Genomic DNA, 20044 nt, shown 5'->3' with positions numbered 1-20044 from the left:
AAATCACCAGAGGTGTGCATTATTATTGGTTGTTTGAACCATAACTTGATATCTCTGAAACATTCTGTGAGTAGCAACGCATTTATGAACGCATCCGATGCAGATTAAGGGAGACGGGGCCTATACTGGGGATATAGGCTACTTATTATAGCCTACTCACCTTGCAGTTACAGCGTCTATTGCACTGTTTCCTCCTGCATGTTGTTTGAACGCCCAAGCGTAAGTAATATGAAGTTTGGGACAAGTTATGCTTCTTGATAATCATAGATTCATTTAACATGAGCATTTTTTCAAATAAACAAATTACTTGAACATGTAAAACATATGGTTTTGTTTAGGCATTTTAGTTATTTGACATTTGGCAATGTGAAAAAGTACAATGTAACAAACAATTAAACTCTGATTCGAACTATAGCTCAGAACTATGTATGAAAACAACCTAAGAGTGTACCCTAGAATCTGATAACTATACCACATTTTACACAGAACAACGAGATCCTATATAAATTCATCATAGATTTAGTCTATAATCAGTCCCAGCAGCCATTTATTTCAATGGGGAGGAACTGCATTGATTTTAAATGGCCAGAACTGAATAGAATAATTGGTGTAATAAGACCAATAATGGCTTAAAATGTGTGTTATAATGAGGACAACACAACATGATAGCCCAATTATGTCAGTTATATGTATTTAACAATATATTGCCAGAATTGTGGTAAAAAATAAGAAATTGTCAGAATTGCTGAGTTTTGTAGCCGTTTCAAATATATTACAATTAAACAAACGTTCAAGAAGCATTCACGGATGTCTAGTCATTAAAATGATACTGTATGCAAAATGATTCTATAAATTCTGGCACCATCAAGGAATATGATTTGAAACCTGCTCCGTTCATTGCACCCTGTATGAAATCACATTGGAATACATTACGTCCAGAAAAGAGGTCTGTTAACTGGTGAAGTATTAAAGCCTTTATTGATCGGTCTCTAGTTACACTATTTATGGAAAAATAGGGATATCGTAGTATAGGGCCTACTGAAATATGTATTGGTTAGTGGCTGCTGACGGTTGTTGAGGGCATCAGCTAAAAGGCTGGATTATTTTCTAATCACCAATTGGATCATTTATATTAAAGGTTCCAAACAGTGAAAATCATGTTTTTCATCAAATTGGATGATATTTGAATTAAGTTCATAGTAGGTTGACATAATTATGAAAAATGACTGTAGCTGGTACATTGACAAAGTTGATCATAAAGTTACTGGTCCCCTCCTCCCGTGTCAAACGCTTGGATTCAGGAGGCAACTGCACCACCCACAACCGCAGAGCTCTCCAGAGGGTGGTGCGGTCTGCCCAACGCGTCACCGGGGAACCACGGCCTGCAACCACAGAGCTCTCCAGAGGGTGGTGCGGTCTGCCCAACGCGTCACCGGGGAACCACGGCCTGCAACCACAGAGCTCTCCAGAGGGTGGTGCGGTCTGCCCAACGCGTCACCGGGAACCACGGCCTGCAACCACAGAGCTCTCCAGAGGGTGGTGCGGTCTGCCCAACGCGTCACCGGGGAACCACGACCTGCAACCACAGAGCTCTCCAGAGGGTGGTGCGGTCTGCCCAACGCGTCACCGGGGAACCACGGCCTGCAACCACAGAGCTCTCCAGAGGGTGGTGCGGTCTGCCCAACGCGTCACCGGGGAACCACGGCCTGCAACCACAGAGCTCTCCAGAGGGTGGTGCAGTCTGCCCAACGCGTCACCGGGGAACCACGGCCTGCAACCACAGAGCTCTCCAGAGGGTGGTGCGGTCTGCCCAACGCGTCACCGGGGAACCACGGCCTGCAACCACAGAGCTCTCCAGAGGGTGGTGCGGTCTGCCCAACGCGTCACCGGGGAACCACGGCCTGCAACCACAGAGCTCTCCAGAGGGTGGTGCGGTCTGCCCAACGCGTCACTGGCCTTTAGGACACCTACAACATCAAGGACAACAACCTCCCGAGCCGCTGCCTGTTCACCCCGTTATCATCCAGAAGGAGAGGTCAGTACAGGTGCATCAAAACTGGGACCGAGAGACTGAAAACAGCTTCTATCTCAAGGCCATCAGACTGTTAAATAGCCATCACCAGGCGGCTTCCACCCGGTTACGTAACCCTGCACCTTAGAGGCTGCTGGCCACTTTAATAATGGAACACTGGTCTCATATGTTATATACTGTATTCTATTCTACTGTATTTAGTCTATGACACTCAGACATTGCTCATCCTAATATTTATACATTTCTTAACTCCATTCTTTTTCTTTTAGGTTCTGTGTATTGTTGTGAAATGTTAGATATTACTGCACTGTTGGAGATAGATGTAACGGTTTTCTAATGGTGAAGGAGAGTCGGACCAAACTGCAGCGTGTAGATTTCGATCCATGTTTAATAAAACAACGTAACACGAATCAAAATACAAACTCAACAAAACAAATAAACGTAATGAAAACCGAAAACAGCCTAAACTGGTGCAAACTAACAACGAGGACACTAAGGACAATCACCCACAATACAACCAAAGAATATGGCTGCCTAAATATGGTTCCCAATCAGAGACAACGATAACCACCTGCCTCTGATTGAGAACCACTCCAGACAGCCATAGACTTTCCTAGAACACCCTACTAAGCTACAATCCCACTAACATACACACCAAAACCCCCAGACAAAACACACCACAATAGAAAAACTCCATGCCACACCCTGGCCTGACCCAATACATGAAGAAAAACACAAAATACTTAGACCAGGGCGTGACAGAACCCCCCCCCCCCCTAAGGTGCGGACTCCCCAACGCACCTCAAAACAAATAGGGAGGGTCCGGGTGGGCGTCTGTCCATGGTGGCGGTTCCGGCGCGGGACGTGGACCCCACTCAATAAATGTCTTAGTCCCCTCTCCTCGCGTCCCTGGATAGTCCACCCTCGCCGCCGACCATGGCCTAGTAGTCCTCACCCAGAACCCCACTGGACTGAGGAGCAGATCGGGACTGAAGGACAGCTCGGGACTGAGGCAGCTCGGGAGTGAGAGAAAGCTCGGGAGTGAGAGAAAGCTCGGGAGTGAGAGAAAGCTCGGGAGTGAGAGAAAGCTCAGGAAGCTCAGGAGTGAGAGGAAGCTCAGGAGTGAGAGGAAGCTCAGGCAGGTAGATAGATCTACCAGATCCTGGCTGGCTGGTGGTCTCAGCAGATCCTGGCTGACTGGCAGATCCTGGCTGACTGGTGCTACTGGCAGATCCTGGCCGACTGGCACTTCTGGCGGATCCTGGCTGACTGGCACCTCTGGAAGATCCTGGCTGACTGGCAGATCCTGGCTGACTGGCAGATCCGGAAGAGTCTGGTTGACTGGCAGATCTGGAAGAGTCTGGCTGACTGGCAGATCTGGAAGAGTCTGGCTGACTGGCAGATCTGGAAGAGTCTGGCTGACTGGCAGATCTGGAAGAGTCTGGCTGACTGGCAGATCTGGAAGAGTCTGGTTGACTGGCAGATCTGGAAGAGTCTGGTTGACTGGCAGATCTGGAAGAGTCTGGCAGACTGGCGGCGCTGGGCAGACTGGCGGCGCTGGGCAGACTGGCGGCGCTGGGCAGACTGGCGGCGCTGGGCAGACTGGGAGCACTGGCGACGCTGGGCAGACTGGGAGCACTGGCGACGCTGGGCAGACTGGAGACTCCGGCAGCGCAGGAGAAGAGAAAGGCTCCGACAGCGCTAAACAGGCGGAAGACTCCGGCAGCGCAGGAGAGGAGACAGGCTCTGGCTGCGCTAAACAGGCGGGAGACTCCGGCAGCGCAGGAGAGGAGACAGGCTCTGGCCGCGCTAAACAGGCGGGAGACTCCGGCAGCGCAGGAGAGGAGACAGGCTCTGGCTGCGCTGAACAGGCGGGAGGCTCCGGCAGCGCAGGAGAGGAGACAGGCTCTGGCTGTGCTAAACAGGCGGGAGACTCGGGCAGCGCAGGAGAGGAGGAAAACGCTGGCTGCGCTGGACAGGCGAGGCGCACTGAAGGCCTGGTGCGTGGTGCTGGAACTGGTGGTACTGGATCGAGGACACGCACAGGAAGCCTGGTGCGGGGAGCTGCTACCGGAGGACTGGGGTGTGGAGGTGGTACTGGATAGACCGGACCGTGCAGGCGCACTGGAGCTCTTGAGCACAGAGCCTGCCCAACCTTACATGGCTCGATGCCCACTCTAGCCCGGCTGATCCGAGGAGCTGGAATATACCTCACCGGGCTATGCACCCGCACTGGGGACACCGTGCGCACCACTGCATAACACGGTGCCTGCCCGGTCTCTCTAGCCCCCCGGTAAGCACAGGGAGTTTGCGCAGGTCTCCTACCTGGCGTAGCCATTCTCCCTGTGAGCCCCCCCCCCCAAGAATTTCTTGGAGCTGACTCTCAGGCTTCCTTGCCAACCGTGTTCCCTCGTATCGCCGGCTCCTCTCTCCGGCTGCCTCTGCTCTCCTAAGTGCCTCCACCTGTTCCCATGGAAGGCAATCCCTTCCCGCCAGGATCTCCTCCCATGTGTAGCAACCCTTGCCATCCAATATATCGTCCCATGTCCAATCCTCATTGTGCCGCTGTTGCTGCCTTTGTTGTTTCTCCTATGGCTCCTGCCTGTTGACATGCTGCTTGGTCCGTTTGTGGTGGGTGATTCTGTAACGGTTTTCTAATGGTGAAGGAGAGTCGGCCCAAACTGCAGCGTGTAGATTTCGATCCATGTTTAATAAAACAACGTAACACGAATCAAAATACAAACTCAACAAAAACAAATAAACGTAATGAAAACCGAAACAGCCTAAACTGGTGCAAACTAACAACGAGGACACTAAGGACAATCACCCACAATACAACCAAAGAATATGACTGCCTAAATATGGTTCCCAATCAGAGACAACGATAACCACCTGCCTCTGATTGAGAACCACTCCAGACAGCCATAGACTTTCCTAGAACACCCTACTAAGCTACAATCCCACTAACATACACACCAAAACCCCCAGACAAAACACACCACAATAGAAAAACTCCATGCCACACCCTGGCCTGACCCAATACATGAAGAAAAACACAAAATACTTAGACCAGGGCGTGACAATAGAAACACAAGCATTTCGCTACACCCGCAATAACGTCTGCTAAACGTATATGTGACAAATACAATTAGATTTGATTTGAAACATTTCCCTTTTCAAAAACATTACAGGTTCCTGGATCTCCACTTCATTGAGGGGAAGCTGTGCGAGATATCCATCCCAGGCCTGACAAGGAGGCCCGCTTGATTGAAGCCGGGTACATGAGTCCCCATCCTCTCCTGCTCCCCTCCCCATCAATCTCTTTTTTTTTACGTGACATGTCTCATTTTGTTACTTTGTATCGTTTTATTCAGGCATTCGGACGAGAGATGAGTGTCACCAATTGTACAAATGAATGGTGTCCTGCACATTGTAGGGAGGCTGGTTGCCTATATTAGGCTTATAGCAACAACAACAAAAAATGTGTCTCACAATTATTTCTCATCTTTATTTATCATGAGTGTTCATGTTGATCAATATTTCAGCTATGCTGGCCAATTGTAAATGTCTGATGAATACATATTGTCATTTACAATGCTTATGCAGAAGCACCAATAAATTGTCCATGTTGTTTTCATCTACATTCCTTTATGCCTAAGTTTCTAAGGTGACTCAGGCTTTACTAATTCATGTGAAGAAGTGTATCAGTGAACTGTCTTCTCTAATTAGTTGCAAAACAATATAAATATATTTGCGTATTGCTGCTGTTTGTCTGATATTCAATAGTTCATTTTCAGTTCTGTTGACCATGAGAGCATTTTGCAGAGAGAATGGGGTGAGGTATACTATTTAGGTTTGGAATCATGGAATTAAAACTGTTTTGTTTACCTTGTTACCCGGGAACGACCACAAGGGTGTTTCAAAGTGCTGTCAGTCAAGGAGAGCTCATGAATACAAGCTCCCCGCCCACATTCTTTTAAAGGGACTGTAGTTCCTTCCCTACAAGGATGATGGTAAAATCAAAGTTTCATACTGCAATTTAACTGGATCGCTTTTCACCATGATATCCCACTTGCCATGACATCCCACTTGCATCTATTTGGATAAAGGTTAGAACCCTTATATAGCCACCCAGTGTCCAGCACAGATGCAGACGGACACACCAGTTATCCAAATTGCTTTGGGTAACCACACCGATAGACCTCGGAGTGCAACTCAGATGAAACTCCACTGTGAAACATCAACCTGTTCTCATGGTTTATTCAGACAAGGAGGGGAGGCATGCAGCACTACAAGTATCTGACTCATCGCAGGTGCTGAGGATTACTAAGCAAAAAGCAGCCAGACACTCAAACGGCATGGCTCACAGGGCTTGAGCTACAGACTAATACAACAGATATACAGAGAATCACAGTGGAAATGAATGTCAAACTCCGCCGTCTAGAGCTAAGTACTGTATGCACGGCATTAATGTGAATGGTACACATGTATAATATACTTTAGTGTATGGCCCTGATGTCACCACTCTACTTTGCTGATGTCACCCTATGACAATAAATGCCAACCTGCATCCTGCGCTGTCACCTCTCTCCTGTGCAGGAAGTGACAGTGTCATTGGTTCTAGACTTGTACTTTGAGGCCGTTGTACTAAACATGCCCTCAGTTGAACTCTCTCCGTGAGAGAAGAAAAGAACAGTGGGGTACTCGGAAACTAACATGCAGGGATGGAAGTAGGGGAGAAATAGAAGGAGAGACGAGGGGAGGAGAGAGACCCCTAGCTTGGAGTTAGCTAAGTGGACTAAGACCATAGCAGATCGACCACTGAGAGTGAAAATGAAGTCGCTGTACTAAAGTGCCACAGCTCGCAATTACCAGCCCGTCATTATAGTCCCCCTGTGGAGAAAAACCCTGTTATTCCAGCACACTTCTAAGCAAATCAAATAATCAATGCTCCAACAGTCATATAAATAAATCACAAATAAAAAGAGACCGGCAGGTAGGAAGTAGGACTTACTATGGTGAAATTCATGACCTTTACTATCCAGATGGTTAAAGCGAGGTTGACCAGGATCAGGATCATTAACAGGAGCACAAAGAAGTAAAGGCAACGTTTCCGCCAGCCGTAAATTCCCACTTTGTATACGTGTGGTTTCTCTGAGCTCTGGACATTGTTCCTATGAGTGCACTGTTCTTGGGTCATCTGCAAGAGAAGAAGAAGAAGAGGGTAAGTGACTTCCTGTAAATTAAGCCTATGCATTCTGAACCCAACATGCCCCAAACAGTACATTCTGGCTCTACTGTTGAAGCCGTAGTCAGCCATTGAGTTCGGACACAATGAAAGACAGTTTAGTTAGGAATCAAACTGATTCATTGTCCCATAAGCTTTCTATATATCCATTACTCCCTCTCTGCACCATTGATGTGCTGATAGTGTCCATTAATGATGATTCTAATTGTCCGCCTGTAAAGTGGGAGAAGGCACTGTTCACTTCAAGCTCCAAAATAATAGCCTAATAACTCTGTGCAAAATACAATTTTACTTTCTACAGTGCTTTGAGTGGCTGGCTCCGCTGCCAAAGCCAATCGCATTTGACAACCACAAACATTCACCGCTAACTGGTACAAATAACACTAGACAGCCCTTTAAAGCCAGTCAGCAAAACCAAAAATCTGATTGTACTGTTGCACTTCAGTGTTTGTATGTAGGGCATAGTAAACGGTAGGCATGTGCAGGGACACATTGTTTTGATGATGATGGTGATGATGTTGATGGAGAACATGACATATACTTTGTGCATAGCTCTTATATTTCAGTCCTGAAGTTCCATATGAAATAGTGTTTACCAGTGTTCTTCCATAGTCGTTTTCCTATTTTTTTTTCTCCTCAATTTTGTGGTATCCAATTGATAGTTACAGTCTTGCCCATCGCTGCAACTCCCGTCCGGATTCGGGAGAGGTGAAGGTCAAGAGCCGTGCGTCCTCCGAAACATGACTCAGACAAGCCGCACTGCTTCTTGACACAATGCCCACTTAACCCAGAAGCCAGCCACACCAATGTGTCGGAGGAAACACCGTACAACTGGTGACCGTGTCAGCGTGCATGCACCCAGCCCGCCACAGGAGTCGCTAGTGCGCAATGGGACAAGGACAGCCAGGCCGGCCAAACACTCCCCTAACCCAGACGACGCTGGGCCAATTGTATGCCACCCCCTGGGTCTTCCGGTCTCGGCCGGCTGCGACAGGGCTTGGACTCAAACCAGTACTCTAGTGGCACAGCTAGCACTGCGATGTAATACCTTAGACAACTGCGCCACTCAGGAAGCACTTGTTCTTCCATCCTTACAGGTGCTCCAGACTAAATTGGTGTGGTTCAGAACAGGACCAAATACTCTATTACCTTCCATGAAGTCTAGTTTACCACGTATTGCACCTCCAGGTTGGCATCTAGTCTTCCATTTCCAAAGTAAACGTTGAGTTTAGAGCAGAACTGTGCAGAAACAGACTTAGTGCTTGATTAATTTAACAGGAGGTGTTAGTACTGGCTCAAACCAAGGCTTGCAGACTGTGGCTCACCAGATCCAGGGCCACCAGAGCATGACACAAGAGCAACACTCAACCTACACTACATCAACTAGGGGGGAGGAGGTTCCTTTCAGTCAATCTCACCAGGTAGCTGGTGATATAAAAAATGTATGTAGATACAGCTGTCAGCAACCCCAGGTGGTGTGTACACGCTGTACAGTACAGAAACAAACCGACCGAGAGAAACAGGATTCACACACAGTATTATTACTGCAAACATGACTGTTTGAGTATTAACCATAACCCTGTTGGAGGCCATCGGTAAATCGTATCTCTGTGTGACCCACAGGTGGGTCATCTTACTGTACATCAGCCACAATAACCTCCTTTTGTATTTACATACAGAGTTAGTCCCCTCATACACATAAGTCTACTTCACACTATAGGGACAAGCCAAGCCAAGCTTTACTGGGCTGGCTTGGTTACGCATCCACCATAGTTGCTGTAACCGTGCTGGAAAAAGGACAATGTGAAAATAAAATATCCAAGAGGTTTGGGTGGGCCTATAGTGTTAATCAGGCAAAAGAGTCAACAGTGTCACCCTTGATTTCGGGATGAAAAAATGTGAGTGGATAAATCTGAGGACAAACCATGGTATTTTACACCCAAAAGGGACTGGTGCACAGAAGGAAAAACTGATGCGCCAGGAAAAATAAATGGAGGCCCACCAGAACACTGCCATTTGAAGGTTTCATCCCGCTGTCTAGCTACCGTCTAACGATAGCTAGATAGTTAGTTAGTGCCTAAAGAAAGAACAGCGGCACAAAACAAAGTCTGTTTCTGATCAAAGGCATCCCAAGCATTGCTGAATGTTGTTGGTTCTTCTCGCTTGCCAAATCACTGGGCATCTCTCCAATAGGATCTTTTATAGACAACATGTGGTTCGGTACCAGATTCTGCCAACTTCTGTCCCAGTTCTCCATTCAGAGGCAATGCCTGTTCAAATTTGAAAATACACAAAATGTCCTCTACTGTGTCTAGTGCAAGAGGCTTCTGAATGGATCCTAACATTGTTTATGTCTACGGTAAGTTTAGGCTGGGAAGAAGCAGACTTGAGATATAATACATTTAGTGTATATGCACAATTATGGGAAGAAAATATGCCATGAGCACATTTAACTAATTAACATTTTGCCATTCACAAGCAGTCCTAATCTTCACTTTCACCACACAACATTTATAAGAGCTATCTAGGCCATATTGTCTCCTTTGCCTCATTGTCTTATTACACGGACACACTGTTCCACTTTACATAATGTAGATATGCATGGCCAATTAAATCAGATTTATTTTAAAGGTCATGGCATTACAGTCAACAACCTAATGAGCGTTGAATCTGCTCCAAATATAACAAAGTGTTCTCTCAGTGATTCATAAATCATTGAGTTCCAGCTACACAATCAACAGAATGCATTAACTAACGCTGGTCTGAAGGTGAGAATACAGCCTGTGATTGCTGTCTGCATGGCACAATGAATACTATCAGCTCAACATGCTCTGTATTTTTACTTTCTTATAAATACAGTAGGAGAGTGAGCTTTTCAAATCAAGCTTACCAACGAGCTTTATAACCCTGATTAAGGCAACTTGGCAAGGCATGTGTGTGTGTGGCCCTCTATGACTGTTTTTGGCTTACCCTCCAACATATATACCTGTATAAGATAAGATACCTCTGAACAACATTGTTTAATGGGTATCAGGGCCCATATCCTGAAGTCACCCACTCATCTAAATTGCTGTATTAATGTTAAAGAACAGAGGGATACATACCATTGGATTCAAAGACTCAAGTCTAACTTCATTCAAAAAGTACTGTTGCAGTAGAGGCCAAATGTATCTCTATCCATGTAGTGATTTTTACATCACCAAAGTCAACAAGCCCTACAATTACCATAATATTACTTGATTGAGGTCTCGCTGAATATCTGAGCGACCACAAGTAGGGCAGAGAAAGTCTCAGCCAAACTATTTCAATTTGCTTCAAACTGACACTACTTCAAACATGTTGGGGAGGAATTACATGGGCTAGGGGTTGAAAGGAGCAGCACTCCGCTGTGTTTAAGACATGTGGCCTCAAAGTGAGGGAGAGAGAGAGCCCTCCACATGTGTAATTAAAGATGGGATTAAGGAGAGAGGCAGGGAGGGATAGACCAGAGAGGGTGAGAGACAGAGCGACTTCACTATCAGAGCTACTGAAATCAAATATCAAATCAAAACTTTCAAATAAAACAACATCCATAATGAACTGCTGAAACTGAGCAGCCCTAAGCTGGTGGACGCACTGCTTAAATTATTCAACTTAATGCTGGAAATTGGATGTTTCCCTGGAATCTACAATGAAGGTCTAATAACGCCCATCTATAAAAAAGGAGACAAATTCAACACCAATAACTACAGAGGCATCTGTGTATGCAGTAATCTGGGAAAGATATTTTGCAGCATAATGAATACCAGAAGCGGCTTCCTCCCCAAACATCACACCTCAGTCACATTTACTCCCTCCACACTCATAAATCTAAATATCAAAAGGAACACAAGAAAAGGTTTTGCCTGCTTTGTAGACTTCAATTTGGCACGATGGACTATTAAACTAACTCCTCCAAATTGATATGGGGGAAAATGTATTATACCTTGAAATCCTAATGTATGAATAACAAATGTGTAATAAAAATTGGAAGCAAAATAACAGAATTGTTTTCCCAAAGACGTGGAGTCCAACAATATTTATATAAATTAACTACCAAAAATGTTGGAGCAATCTGCAGCTTCAGTCCTCACCCTCCATGACACACATACGAAGTGCATGTTGTACCCTAACAACTTAATTTTGTTGTCACCCACAGAACAAAGATTACAACAGAGCCTGTCCCTTGTAGAGCAGTACTGCCAAAGATGGGTACTAATAGTAAACTTAGAAAAACTTCAATCATGATCTTTCAGAAGAAAGCCAGATCCCAGTGAAACCAGTACCAGTTTACCTACAGTGGAACTACACTAAAACACAGTTCCAGCTATAATTACCTGGGCCTGGAGAAAAGTTAATCAGGGGAGTTTTAGGCTGGCTGCAAAGGCCCTGAGTGAAAAAAAACTGAAGAGCATTTCATGCTATCAAATCCAGAAATACAAATATCCCAATAAATATTTGGTTAATAAGTGAGTATACACAATGGCCACAGAAAAATAAGTGTGTATGCGGTATATACCTGCGTATACACTCCACTACAACACTGCTCAGAACAGCCTCAATTTGTCAATGCATGTACTCTACAAGGTGTCTAAAGCATTCCACAGGGATGCTGGCCCATGTTCACTCCAATGCTTGTCAAGTTGGCTGCTTGTCAAGTTGGTGTCTACTACCATACCCCGTTCAAAGGCACTTTGTATGTGCGCCATTCACGCTGAATGGAACACTGAATGGAACACATACACAATGCATGTCTCAATTGTCTAAAAGGCTTAAGAATCCTTCTTTAACCTGTCTCCTCCCGTTCATCTACACTAATTGAAATGGATTGGATAACAGGTGATCATAGCTTAAGGGATCATAAGGGATCATAGCTTTCACCTGGTCATTCTACTGTATGTCATGGAAAGAGCAGGTGTTCCTAATGTTCCCTTTCTCTAATCACCATTATTTATATTTTGCTGTTGTTGTTGATGATGTCACTATCTCACTTTGCTTTAGAAAGTGGCCTTGTAATTCATGCTAATAAAGCTTATCTGAATCTAAGGGAGAGAGAGAAAAACAAAGGAACCCTCCCACCGGTCAGCTTATAGTGTGTTGACAGGTCAGAGGGAATCAAGCGCATCACGCTTCTCACCTCCCTCCCTTGGGAGAAGACAGTGATCGCAGATGCATTGGATTCTCTCTCTCTCTCTCTCTCTCTCTCTCTCTCTCTCTCCACACTATGAGAGGCTAACACCTTAATCATTAGATTGTCATAAATGCTGTGGCAGGTTGTTGAATAACAGGTATCAGCCACAGTGGAGTGTGAACAGTGTACAACAACTGCATCCAAGAGGAGGTCTCTGGAGTAGGGCTATGATGATGTGGAGAGCTGTACTGAACTGAGTCTATTGCTCAATAATACTGTGACGTTCACACATGTTGCCTATCAGGAGATGGTGTACTGACATTCCAGCCAAATGTGGGTGTATAATCAAAATGGCATACAGTACATGCCATCCAAATGCAGTAAATTAAAATGTAACGACACATGGAGAAATAACTACCATCTATAGCTATGGCCATCCACTCTTACAGTAACTGGTTAGCTGAAAACTTGATACTAACGTGTCTCTTTAAGAGTAAGTGTTTTTGATACTGCTTCTGGGCTTGGAGGCTGACAGATAGAAGAGTATGTGGATCTCATAGTTTCTGTTTAGCCCCTGAATTACAAAGGGATTGAGATGGAGCCAGAGAATATGAAACACCCTGTACTGGTTCAGTACCTCTCTCCCTCACGTACGCACACACACACATAGAGATAACACACACAGGAATACACAGACAAAAACACACACAGACAATAGCACACGCAGACAGGAACACACAGGCATGAACATGTGCGCGCACACACACACACACACACACACACACACACACACACACACACACACACACACACACACACACACACACACACACACACACACACACACACACTGTTGCTAGGAAATACTCCACTATTGGAGGGCCTGCAGGGGATGGGAGCAGCTAAAGGCTTTATTTAACCAGATGGCACACTAGTTCTCTCACCAACAATATGACAAAATATTAATTCGGGACAAGAGGTGCTTCCCTTTCCCAGTGTTCATGTACATAGTATTTACAATAGGTTTAGAGTCCTTGTATTTTCACCCACACATTTTCCTCATTACCTTAAGATCAACAGGGCTACTTTGAATAGGAACATTTGCTGTCTATTTAATAGGGATTTTGCATACGAAATAAGAGTGTTTACAATATCAATTAAAACTTATTTTCTAATGTCCTTCTAGATGAAAATCCCTGATTGAGTTAAGGATTTTTCAATAGAGAAACCACAAACACTCAGATAAAAGTATTTCATATTAGTACATCGGACTCAAAAAAAACATGTCTTGGTTTGACCACTTTCATGTAGACTTTCAGATAAAGCCAATGAATTTAATCTCTCTTGAGATCTCAACCCAATTATTACTACACTCTGCTTTCTTCTTGAGCACTTCTTGTTTTACATATTAAATGGATCCAATTCCATGTCAACCGAAAAGGTTGGGCCACAATCATAAGACAATTTCACTTTCTAAATTAGCAATTTCTTCAATAGGGTTGGATACAAGTCCGCGGTCAAGCAATTGCAAACAGTGGGGAGAACAAGTATTTGATACACTGTCGATTTTGCAGGTTTTCCTACTTACAAAGCATGTAGAGGTCTCTCATTTTTTATAATAGGTACACTTCAAATGTGAGACAGAATCTAAAACAAAAATCCAGAAAATCACATTGTATGATTTTTAAGTAATTAATTTGCATTTTCTTGCATGACATAAGTATTTGATCACCTACCAAACAGTAAGAATTCCGGAAATCACAGACCTGTTAGCTTTTCTTAAAGAATCCCTCCTGTTCTCCACTCATTACCTGTATTAACTGCACCTGTTTGAACTCGTTACCTGTATAAAAGACACCTGTCCACACACTCAATTAAACAGACTCCAATCTCTCCACAATGGCCAAGACCAGAGAGCTGTAGAAGGACATCAGGGATAAAATTGTAGACCTGCACAAGGCTGGGATGGGCTACAGGACAATATGCAAGCAGCTTGGTGAGAAGGCAACAACTGTTGGCGCAATTATTAGAAAATGGAAGAAGTTCAAGATGACGGTCAATCACCCTGGGGCTCCATGCAAGATCTCACCTCGTGGGGCACCAATGATCATGAGGAGGTGAGGGATCAGCCCAGAACTACATGGCAGGACCTGGTCAATGACCTGAAGAGAGCTGGGACCACAGTTTCAAAGAAAACCATTAGTAACACACTACACCGTCTTGGATTAAAATCCTGCAGCGCACGCAACGTCCCCCTGCTCAAGCCAGCGCATGTCCAGGCCCATTTGAAGTTTGCAAATGACAATCTGGATGATCCAGAGGAGGAATGGGAGAAGGTCATGTGGTCTGATGAGACAAAAATTGAGCATTTTGGTCTAAACTCCACTCGCCGTGTTTGGAGGAAGAAGAGGGATGAGTACAACCCCAAGAACACCATCCCAACCGTGACGCATGGAGATGGAAACATCATTCTTTGGGGATGCTTTTCTGCAAAGGGGACAGGACGACTGCACCGTATTGAGGGGAGGTTGGATGGGGCCATGTATCGCGAGATCTTGGAGTGGCCTAGCCAGTCTCCAGACCTGAACCCAATAGAAAATCTTTAGAGGGAGCTGATAGTCCGTATTGTCCAGCGATAGCCCCAAAACCTGAAGGATCTGGAGAAGGTCTGTTGTGAGGAGTAGGCCAAAATCCCTGCTGCAGTGTGTGCAAACCTGGTCAAGAACTACAGGAAACGTATGATCTCTGTAATTGCAAACAAAGGTTTTTGTACCAAATATTAAGTTTCGCTTTTCTGATGTATCAAATACTTATGTCATGCAATAAAATGCAAATTAAATTCTTAAAAATCATACAATGTGATTTTCTGGATTTTTGTTTTAGATTCCGGCTCTCACAGTAGAAAAAATTACAGACCTCTACATGCTTTGTAAGTGTATCAAATACTTGTTCTCCCCACTGTATATGAGACAAAAACTTCATCCCAATGCTTTTCAGGAGCACTCTGACTCACAAACCTGAAACATTTTCCTAAGAGGGTTGAAAAATATATATCTCAAAAATATACAGATTGTGGTACAGTCTGCATGGTCAGGTCAGGCGTTGTATATATTACAGACTGTTATTACACTTTGAGAAATGTCACAGTGCAATATATTCTCAGGCTAATGGTACGTCTTGTGGAACATGAAACTGTTATTTGATCAGGGCATGGTGGTTTTCCCTCTACCCTATCCTTCACCTACAGCTCTTCAGTATGCACAGTAACATCCTCCACTGGAGACAGTTTCTATACAGTAATACAATTACCTTTAGTACCAATCAGTCATTCTACTCTTTAACAGGACTTTGCAGAGTAAATTAGACACAGAGAGAGAAGCCAGAGGTGACCCTGTTTGCCCCATACTCACGGAGGAACGGACAGGCCAGGAGAGGGACCGAGAAAGGCCATAGACAACACATGCAACTCTACTTAGTATCTATACACTTACAGAGAGAAACACCTCTGGCAGCTTTGGTGTTATATGAGGAAAAGGACTGTACTCGACCTCAAGTGATCTGAATGAGACTCAATGGTATTTTGCATTGCTTTGAAGACAGAACAGCAGTCAGTAAAATTGTGCATGGATTTTTAAAATGACAAAATTGAGCCTGTGCAGGGAGGACTATTTAAAAGGCATGAGGTGACTAGCTGTAGTTAGGGAATAAAAGAAGTAATATTGAAGGAAGTGATCAATATGACACAATTAATGCCTTCATCATAAAACCTTCACATTTAATTTGTTGGTGCCCATGCCAAGAGGGGTGAATGACTCTTCAGGACAATTGCTTTTGACTGCAGCTCCCCAATTATCTTTTGCAGTGAGTTTGTGCACCCTAATGAAGCCCTAATGATCTGGAGAGAGAACCGAAAAAATCCTCAGTGCAACCATGGAGGAGATGCTCACAGAATTTCAAGCCAGGACGTCATGTAAAAATCTTCCCAGCGTGAAACAGTTGATAAATTGTTCTGATTGTGTTGTGATTGTGACGTCACGTTGTAAACATTTTCACAGCTTGAAAATGTTCCCAGTCAATAATTGCACGCACGTACGTGTGGATAGCTGAGCTCGTGCGGATGTTTCTCTCACACCCCCTCAAACTTGATTTAGCTAGCTAACTGGCATAATTAGCTGTAAACTGGTCGAAATGGTTTGTTCTCAGAGGTGTGCAGTTTTAACTTGTTTGTATAGGTAGCTACCTTGCTAACTAACTAACCCAACTAACAAACAAATCATTTATATGCACTGTCAGTCGAAAACATAGCGCCCAAGTCTTAGCAATCGTAAAACATAGAGCATAGAGCACATCAACCCTCAGAATTTTGACGCGCGAGTCCAGGTATTTATAAGTTGACCTCACGCCTCAACAAGCTTCTGTTGGTCAGAGTCAATACTCCTGGCCACCATTGATTGGCAGATGCGTGAAGCATATGAGCGTGCCCACAGAACAGTTTTTCGAGGTCGAGGGAGGGTGAGAGAGAAACATCCGCACGAGCACAGCCATCCACATAAAGAGATGCGCGTGCAATTATTGAACTGGTAACATTTTTATGCTGGGAGAAATCTTACAGCATGATGTCACAATCAGAACGATCAGAACTATTGCGAACTATTTCACACTGGGATGATTTTTACATGACACAGGACATGCTGTATGTTGCTCATCAAACTGCCAGAACTAACCAAAAAGGAAAGAAATAATACAAGAACTCACAAACTTGCAATTATTCATTGTTTCCCAAAACACTGGAATATGAACATCAACAACAACAATATACAGTACAAGTCAAAAGTTTGGACACACCTACTCATTCAAGTACATGTTTTATTTTACTATTTTCTACATTGTAGAATAATAGTGAAGACATCAAAACTATCAAATAACACATATGGAATCATGTAGTACCCAAAAAAAGTGTTCAAGAAATCAAAATGTATTTTATATTTGAGATTCTTCAAAGTAGTCACACTTTGCCTTGATGATAGCTTTGCACACGCTTGGCATTCTCTCAACTAATTTCACCTGGAATGCTTTTCCAACAGTCTTGAAGGAGTTCCCACATATGCTGAGAACTTGTTGGCTGCTTTTCCTTCACTCTGTGGTCCAACTCATCCCAAACCATCTCAATTGGGTTGAGGTCCGGTGATTGTGGAGACCAGGTCATCTGATGTATCACTCCATCACTCTCCTTGGTCAGATATCCCTGGAGGTGTGTTTTGGGTCATTGTCCTGTTGACAAACAAATTATAGTCCTAATAAGTGCAAACCAGGTGAGATAGCGTATCATTGCAGAATGCTATGGTAGCAATGCTGGTTAGGTGTGCCTTGAATTCTAAATAAACCACTGAAAGTGTCTCCATTTCAGGCCACACCTACTTGCCTTGAGAGTTTTCAGCTATACCTTTCGTGGCTGTTTATTTACCACCACAGACAGATACTGGCACTAAGACCGCACTCAGTCAGCTGTATAAGGAAATAAGCAAACAGGAAACCCCTCACCCAGAGGTGGCACTTCTAGTGGCCGGAGACTTTAATGCAGGGAAACTGAAATCAATTCTACCAAATTTCTATCAACATGTTAAATGTGCAACCAGAGGGAAAGAAAATCTAGATCACCTGTACTCCATACACAGAGACACGTTCAAAGCTCTCCCTCGCCCTCCATTTGGTAAATCTGACCACAACTCTATCTTCCTGATTCCTGCTTACAAGCAAAAATTAAAGCAGGAAGGACCATTGACTCGGTCTATACAAAAAGTGGTTAGATGATGCAGATGCTAAACTACAGGACTGTTTTGCTATCACAGACTGGAACATGTTTTCAGATGGCAGGACACCACATCAGTCACTGGCTTTATCAAGTGCATTGAGGACGTCGTCCCAACAGTGACTGTACGTACATACCGCAACCAGAAGCCATGGATTACAGGCAACATTTGCACTGAGCTAAAAGGAGAGCTTCTGCATTCAAGGTGCAGGACTCTAACCCGGAAGCTTATACGAAATCCTGCTATGCCCTGCGATGAACCATCAAACAGGCAAAGCGTCAACACAGGGCTAAGATTGAATGACACTACACCGGCTCTGACGCTTGTCTTATGTGGCAGGGCTTGCAAAATATTATAGACTACAAAGGGAAGCACAGCCACGAGCTGCCCAGTGACACGAGCCTACCAGGCGAGCTAAATCACTTCTATGCTCGCATCGAGGCAAGCAACAGTGAGGCATGCATGTGGGCATCAGCTGTTCCGGGCGACTGTGTGATCACGCTCTCCGTAGATGACGTGAGTAAGACCTTTAAATAGGTCAACATACACAAGGCTGCGGGGCCAGACGGATACCAGGACGTGTGCTCCGGTTATGTGCTGACCAACTGGTAGGTGTCTTCACTGACATTTTCAACATGTCCCTGATTGAGTCTGTAATACCAACATGTTTCAAGGAGACCACCATAATTCCTGTGCCCAAGAACACAAAGGCAACCTGCCTAAATGACTACAGACCCACGTCATGTTCGTAGCCATGAAGTGCTTTGAAAGGTTGGTAATGGCTCACATCAACACCATTATCCCAGAAACCCTAGACCCACTCCAATTTGTATACCACCCAAACAGATCCACAGATGATGCAATCTCTATTGCACTCCACACTGCCCTTTCCCACCTGGACAAAAGGAAAACTTACGTGAGAATGCTATTCATTGACTACAGCTCAGCGTTCAACACCATAGTACCTTCAAAGCTCATCACTAAGCTAAGGATCCTGGGACTAAACACCTTCCTCTGCAGCTGGATCCTGTACTTCCTGACGGGCCACCCCCAGGTGGTGAGGGTAGGTAGCAACATATGTGCCACTCTGATCCTCAACACTGGAGCTGTCCAGGGGTGCGTGCTCAGTCCCCTCCTGTACTCCCTGTTCACCCACGCCTGCATGGCCAGGTACGACTCCAACACCATCATTAAGTTTGCAGACGACACAACAGTGGTAGGCCTGAACACCGACACCGACGAGACAGCCTATAGGGAGGAGGGATAGAGACCTGGCCGGGTGGTGCCAGAATAACAACCTATACCTCAATGTAACCAAGACAAAGGAGATGATTGTGGACTACAGGAAAAGGAGGACCGAACACGCCCCCATTCTCATGAATGGCCTGTAGTGGAGCAGGTTGGGAGCTTCACGTTCCTTGGTGTCCACATCACCAACAAACTAGAATGGTCCAAACATCAAGACAGTTGTGGAGAGGGCTTGACAAAGCCTATTCCCCCTCAGGATACTAAAAAAAAAGATTTGGCATGGGTCCCCAGATCCTCAAAAGGTTCTACAGCTGCAACATTGAGAGCATCCTGACTGTTACCATCACTGCCTGGTATGGCAATTGCTCGGCCTCTGACCGCAGGGCACTACAGAGGGTAGTGCGTACGGCCCAGTACATCACTAGGGTTAAGCTGCCTGCCATCCAGAACCTCTACACCAGGCGGTGTCAGAGGAAGGCCCTAAAAATGGTCAAAGACCCCAGCCACCCCAGTCATATAGTGTTCTCTTTACTATCGCATGGAAAGTGGTATCGGAG

At 44.9% G+C, this 20044-nt stretch overlaps 1 protein-coding gene across 1 annotated transcript in view; it reads right to left on the bottom strand.

The window, feature by feature from the left end:
* The window catches only part of LOC115135935 (sarcoglycan, delta (dystrophin-associated glycoprotein)), a 108737-nt gene that overhangs the window by 71336 nt on the left and 17357 nt on the right, over window positions 1–20044 (bottom strand). The window contains exon 2 of the mRNA XM_029671166.2: window positions 7047–7232. Coding sequence (XP_029527026.1) covers window positions 7047–7232 — 186 coding nt within the window. The remainder of the gene's footprint in view (window positions 1–7046; window positions 7233–20044) is intronic.

Source organism: Oncorhynchus nerka, linkage group LG10 (genome assembly GCF_034236695.1).
Source record: "Oncorhynchus nerka isolate Pitt River linkage group LG10, Oner_Uvic_2.0, whole genome shotgun sequence".
NCBI classification, from domain to species: Eukaryota; Metazoa; Chordata; class Actinopteri; order Salmoniformes; family Salmonidae; genus Oncorhynchus; species Oncorhynchus nerka.
The sequence above is the reverse complement of the archived record's forward strand: the minus strand, read 5'-3'. Positions and strand labels throughout refer to the sequence as shown.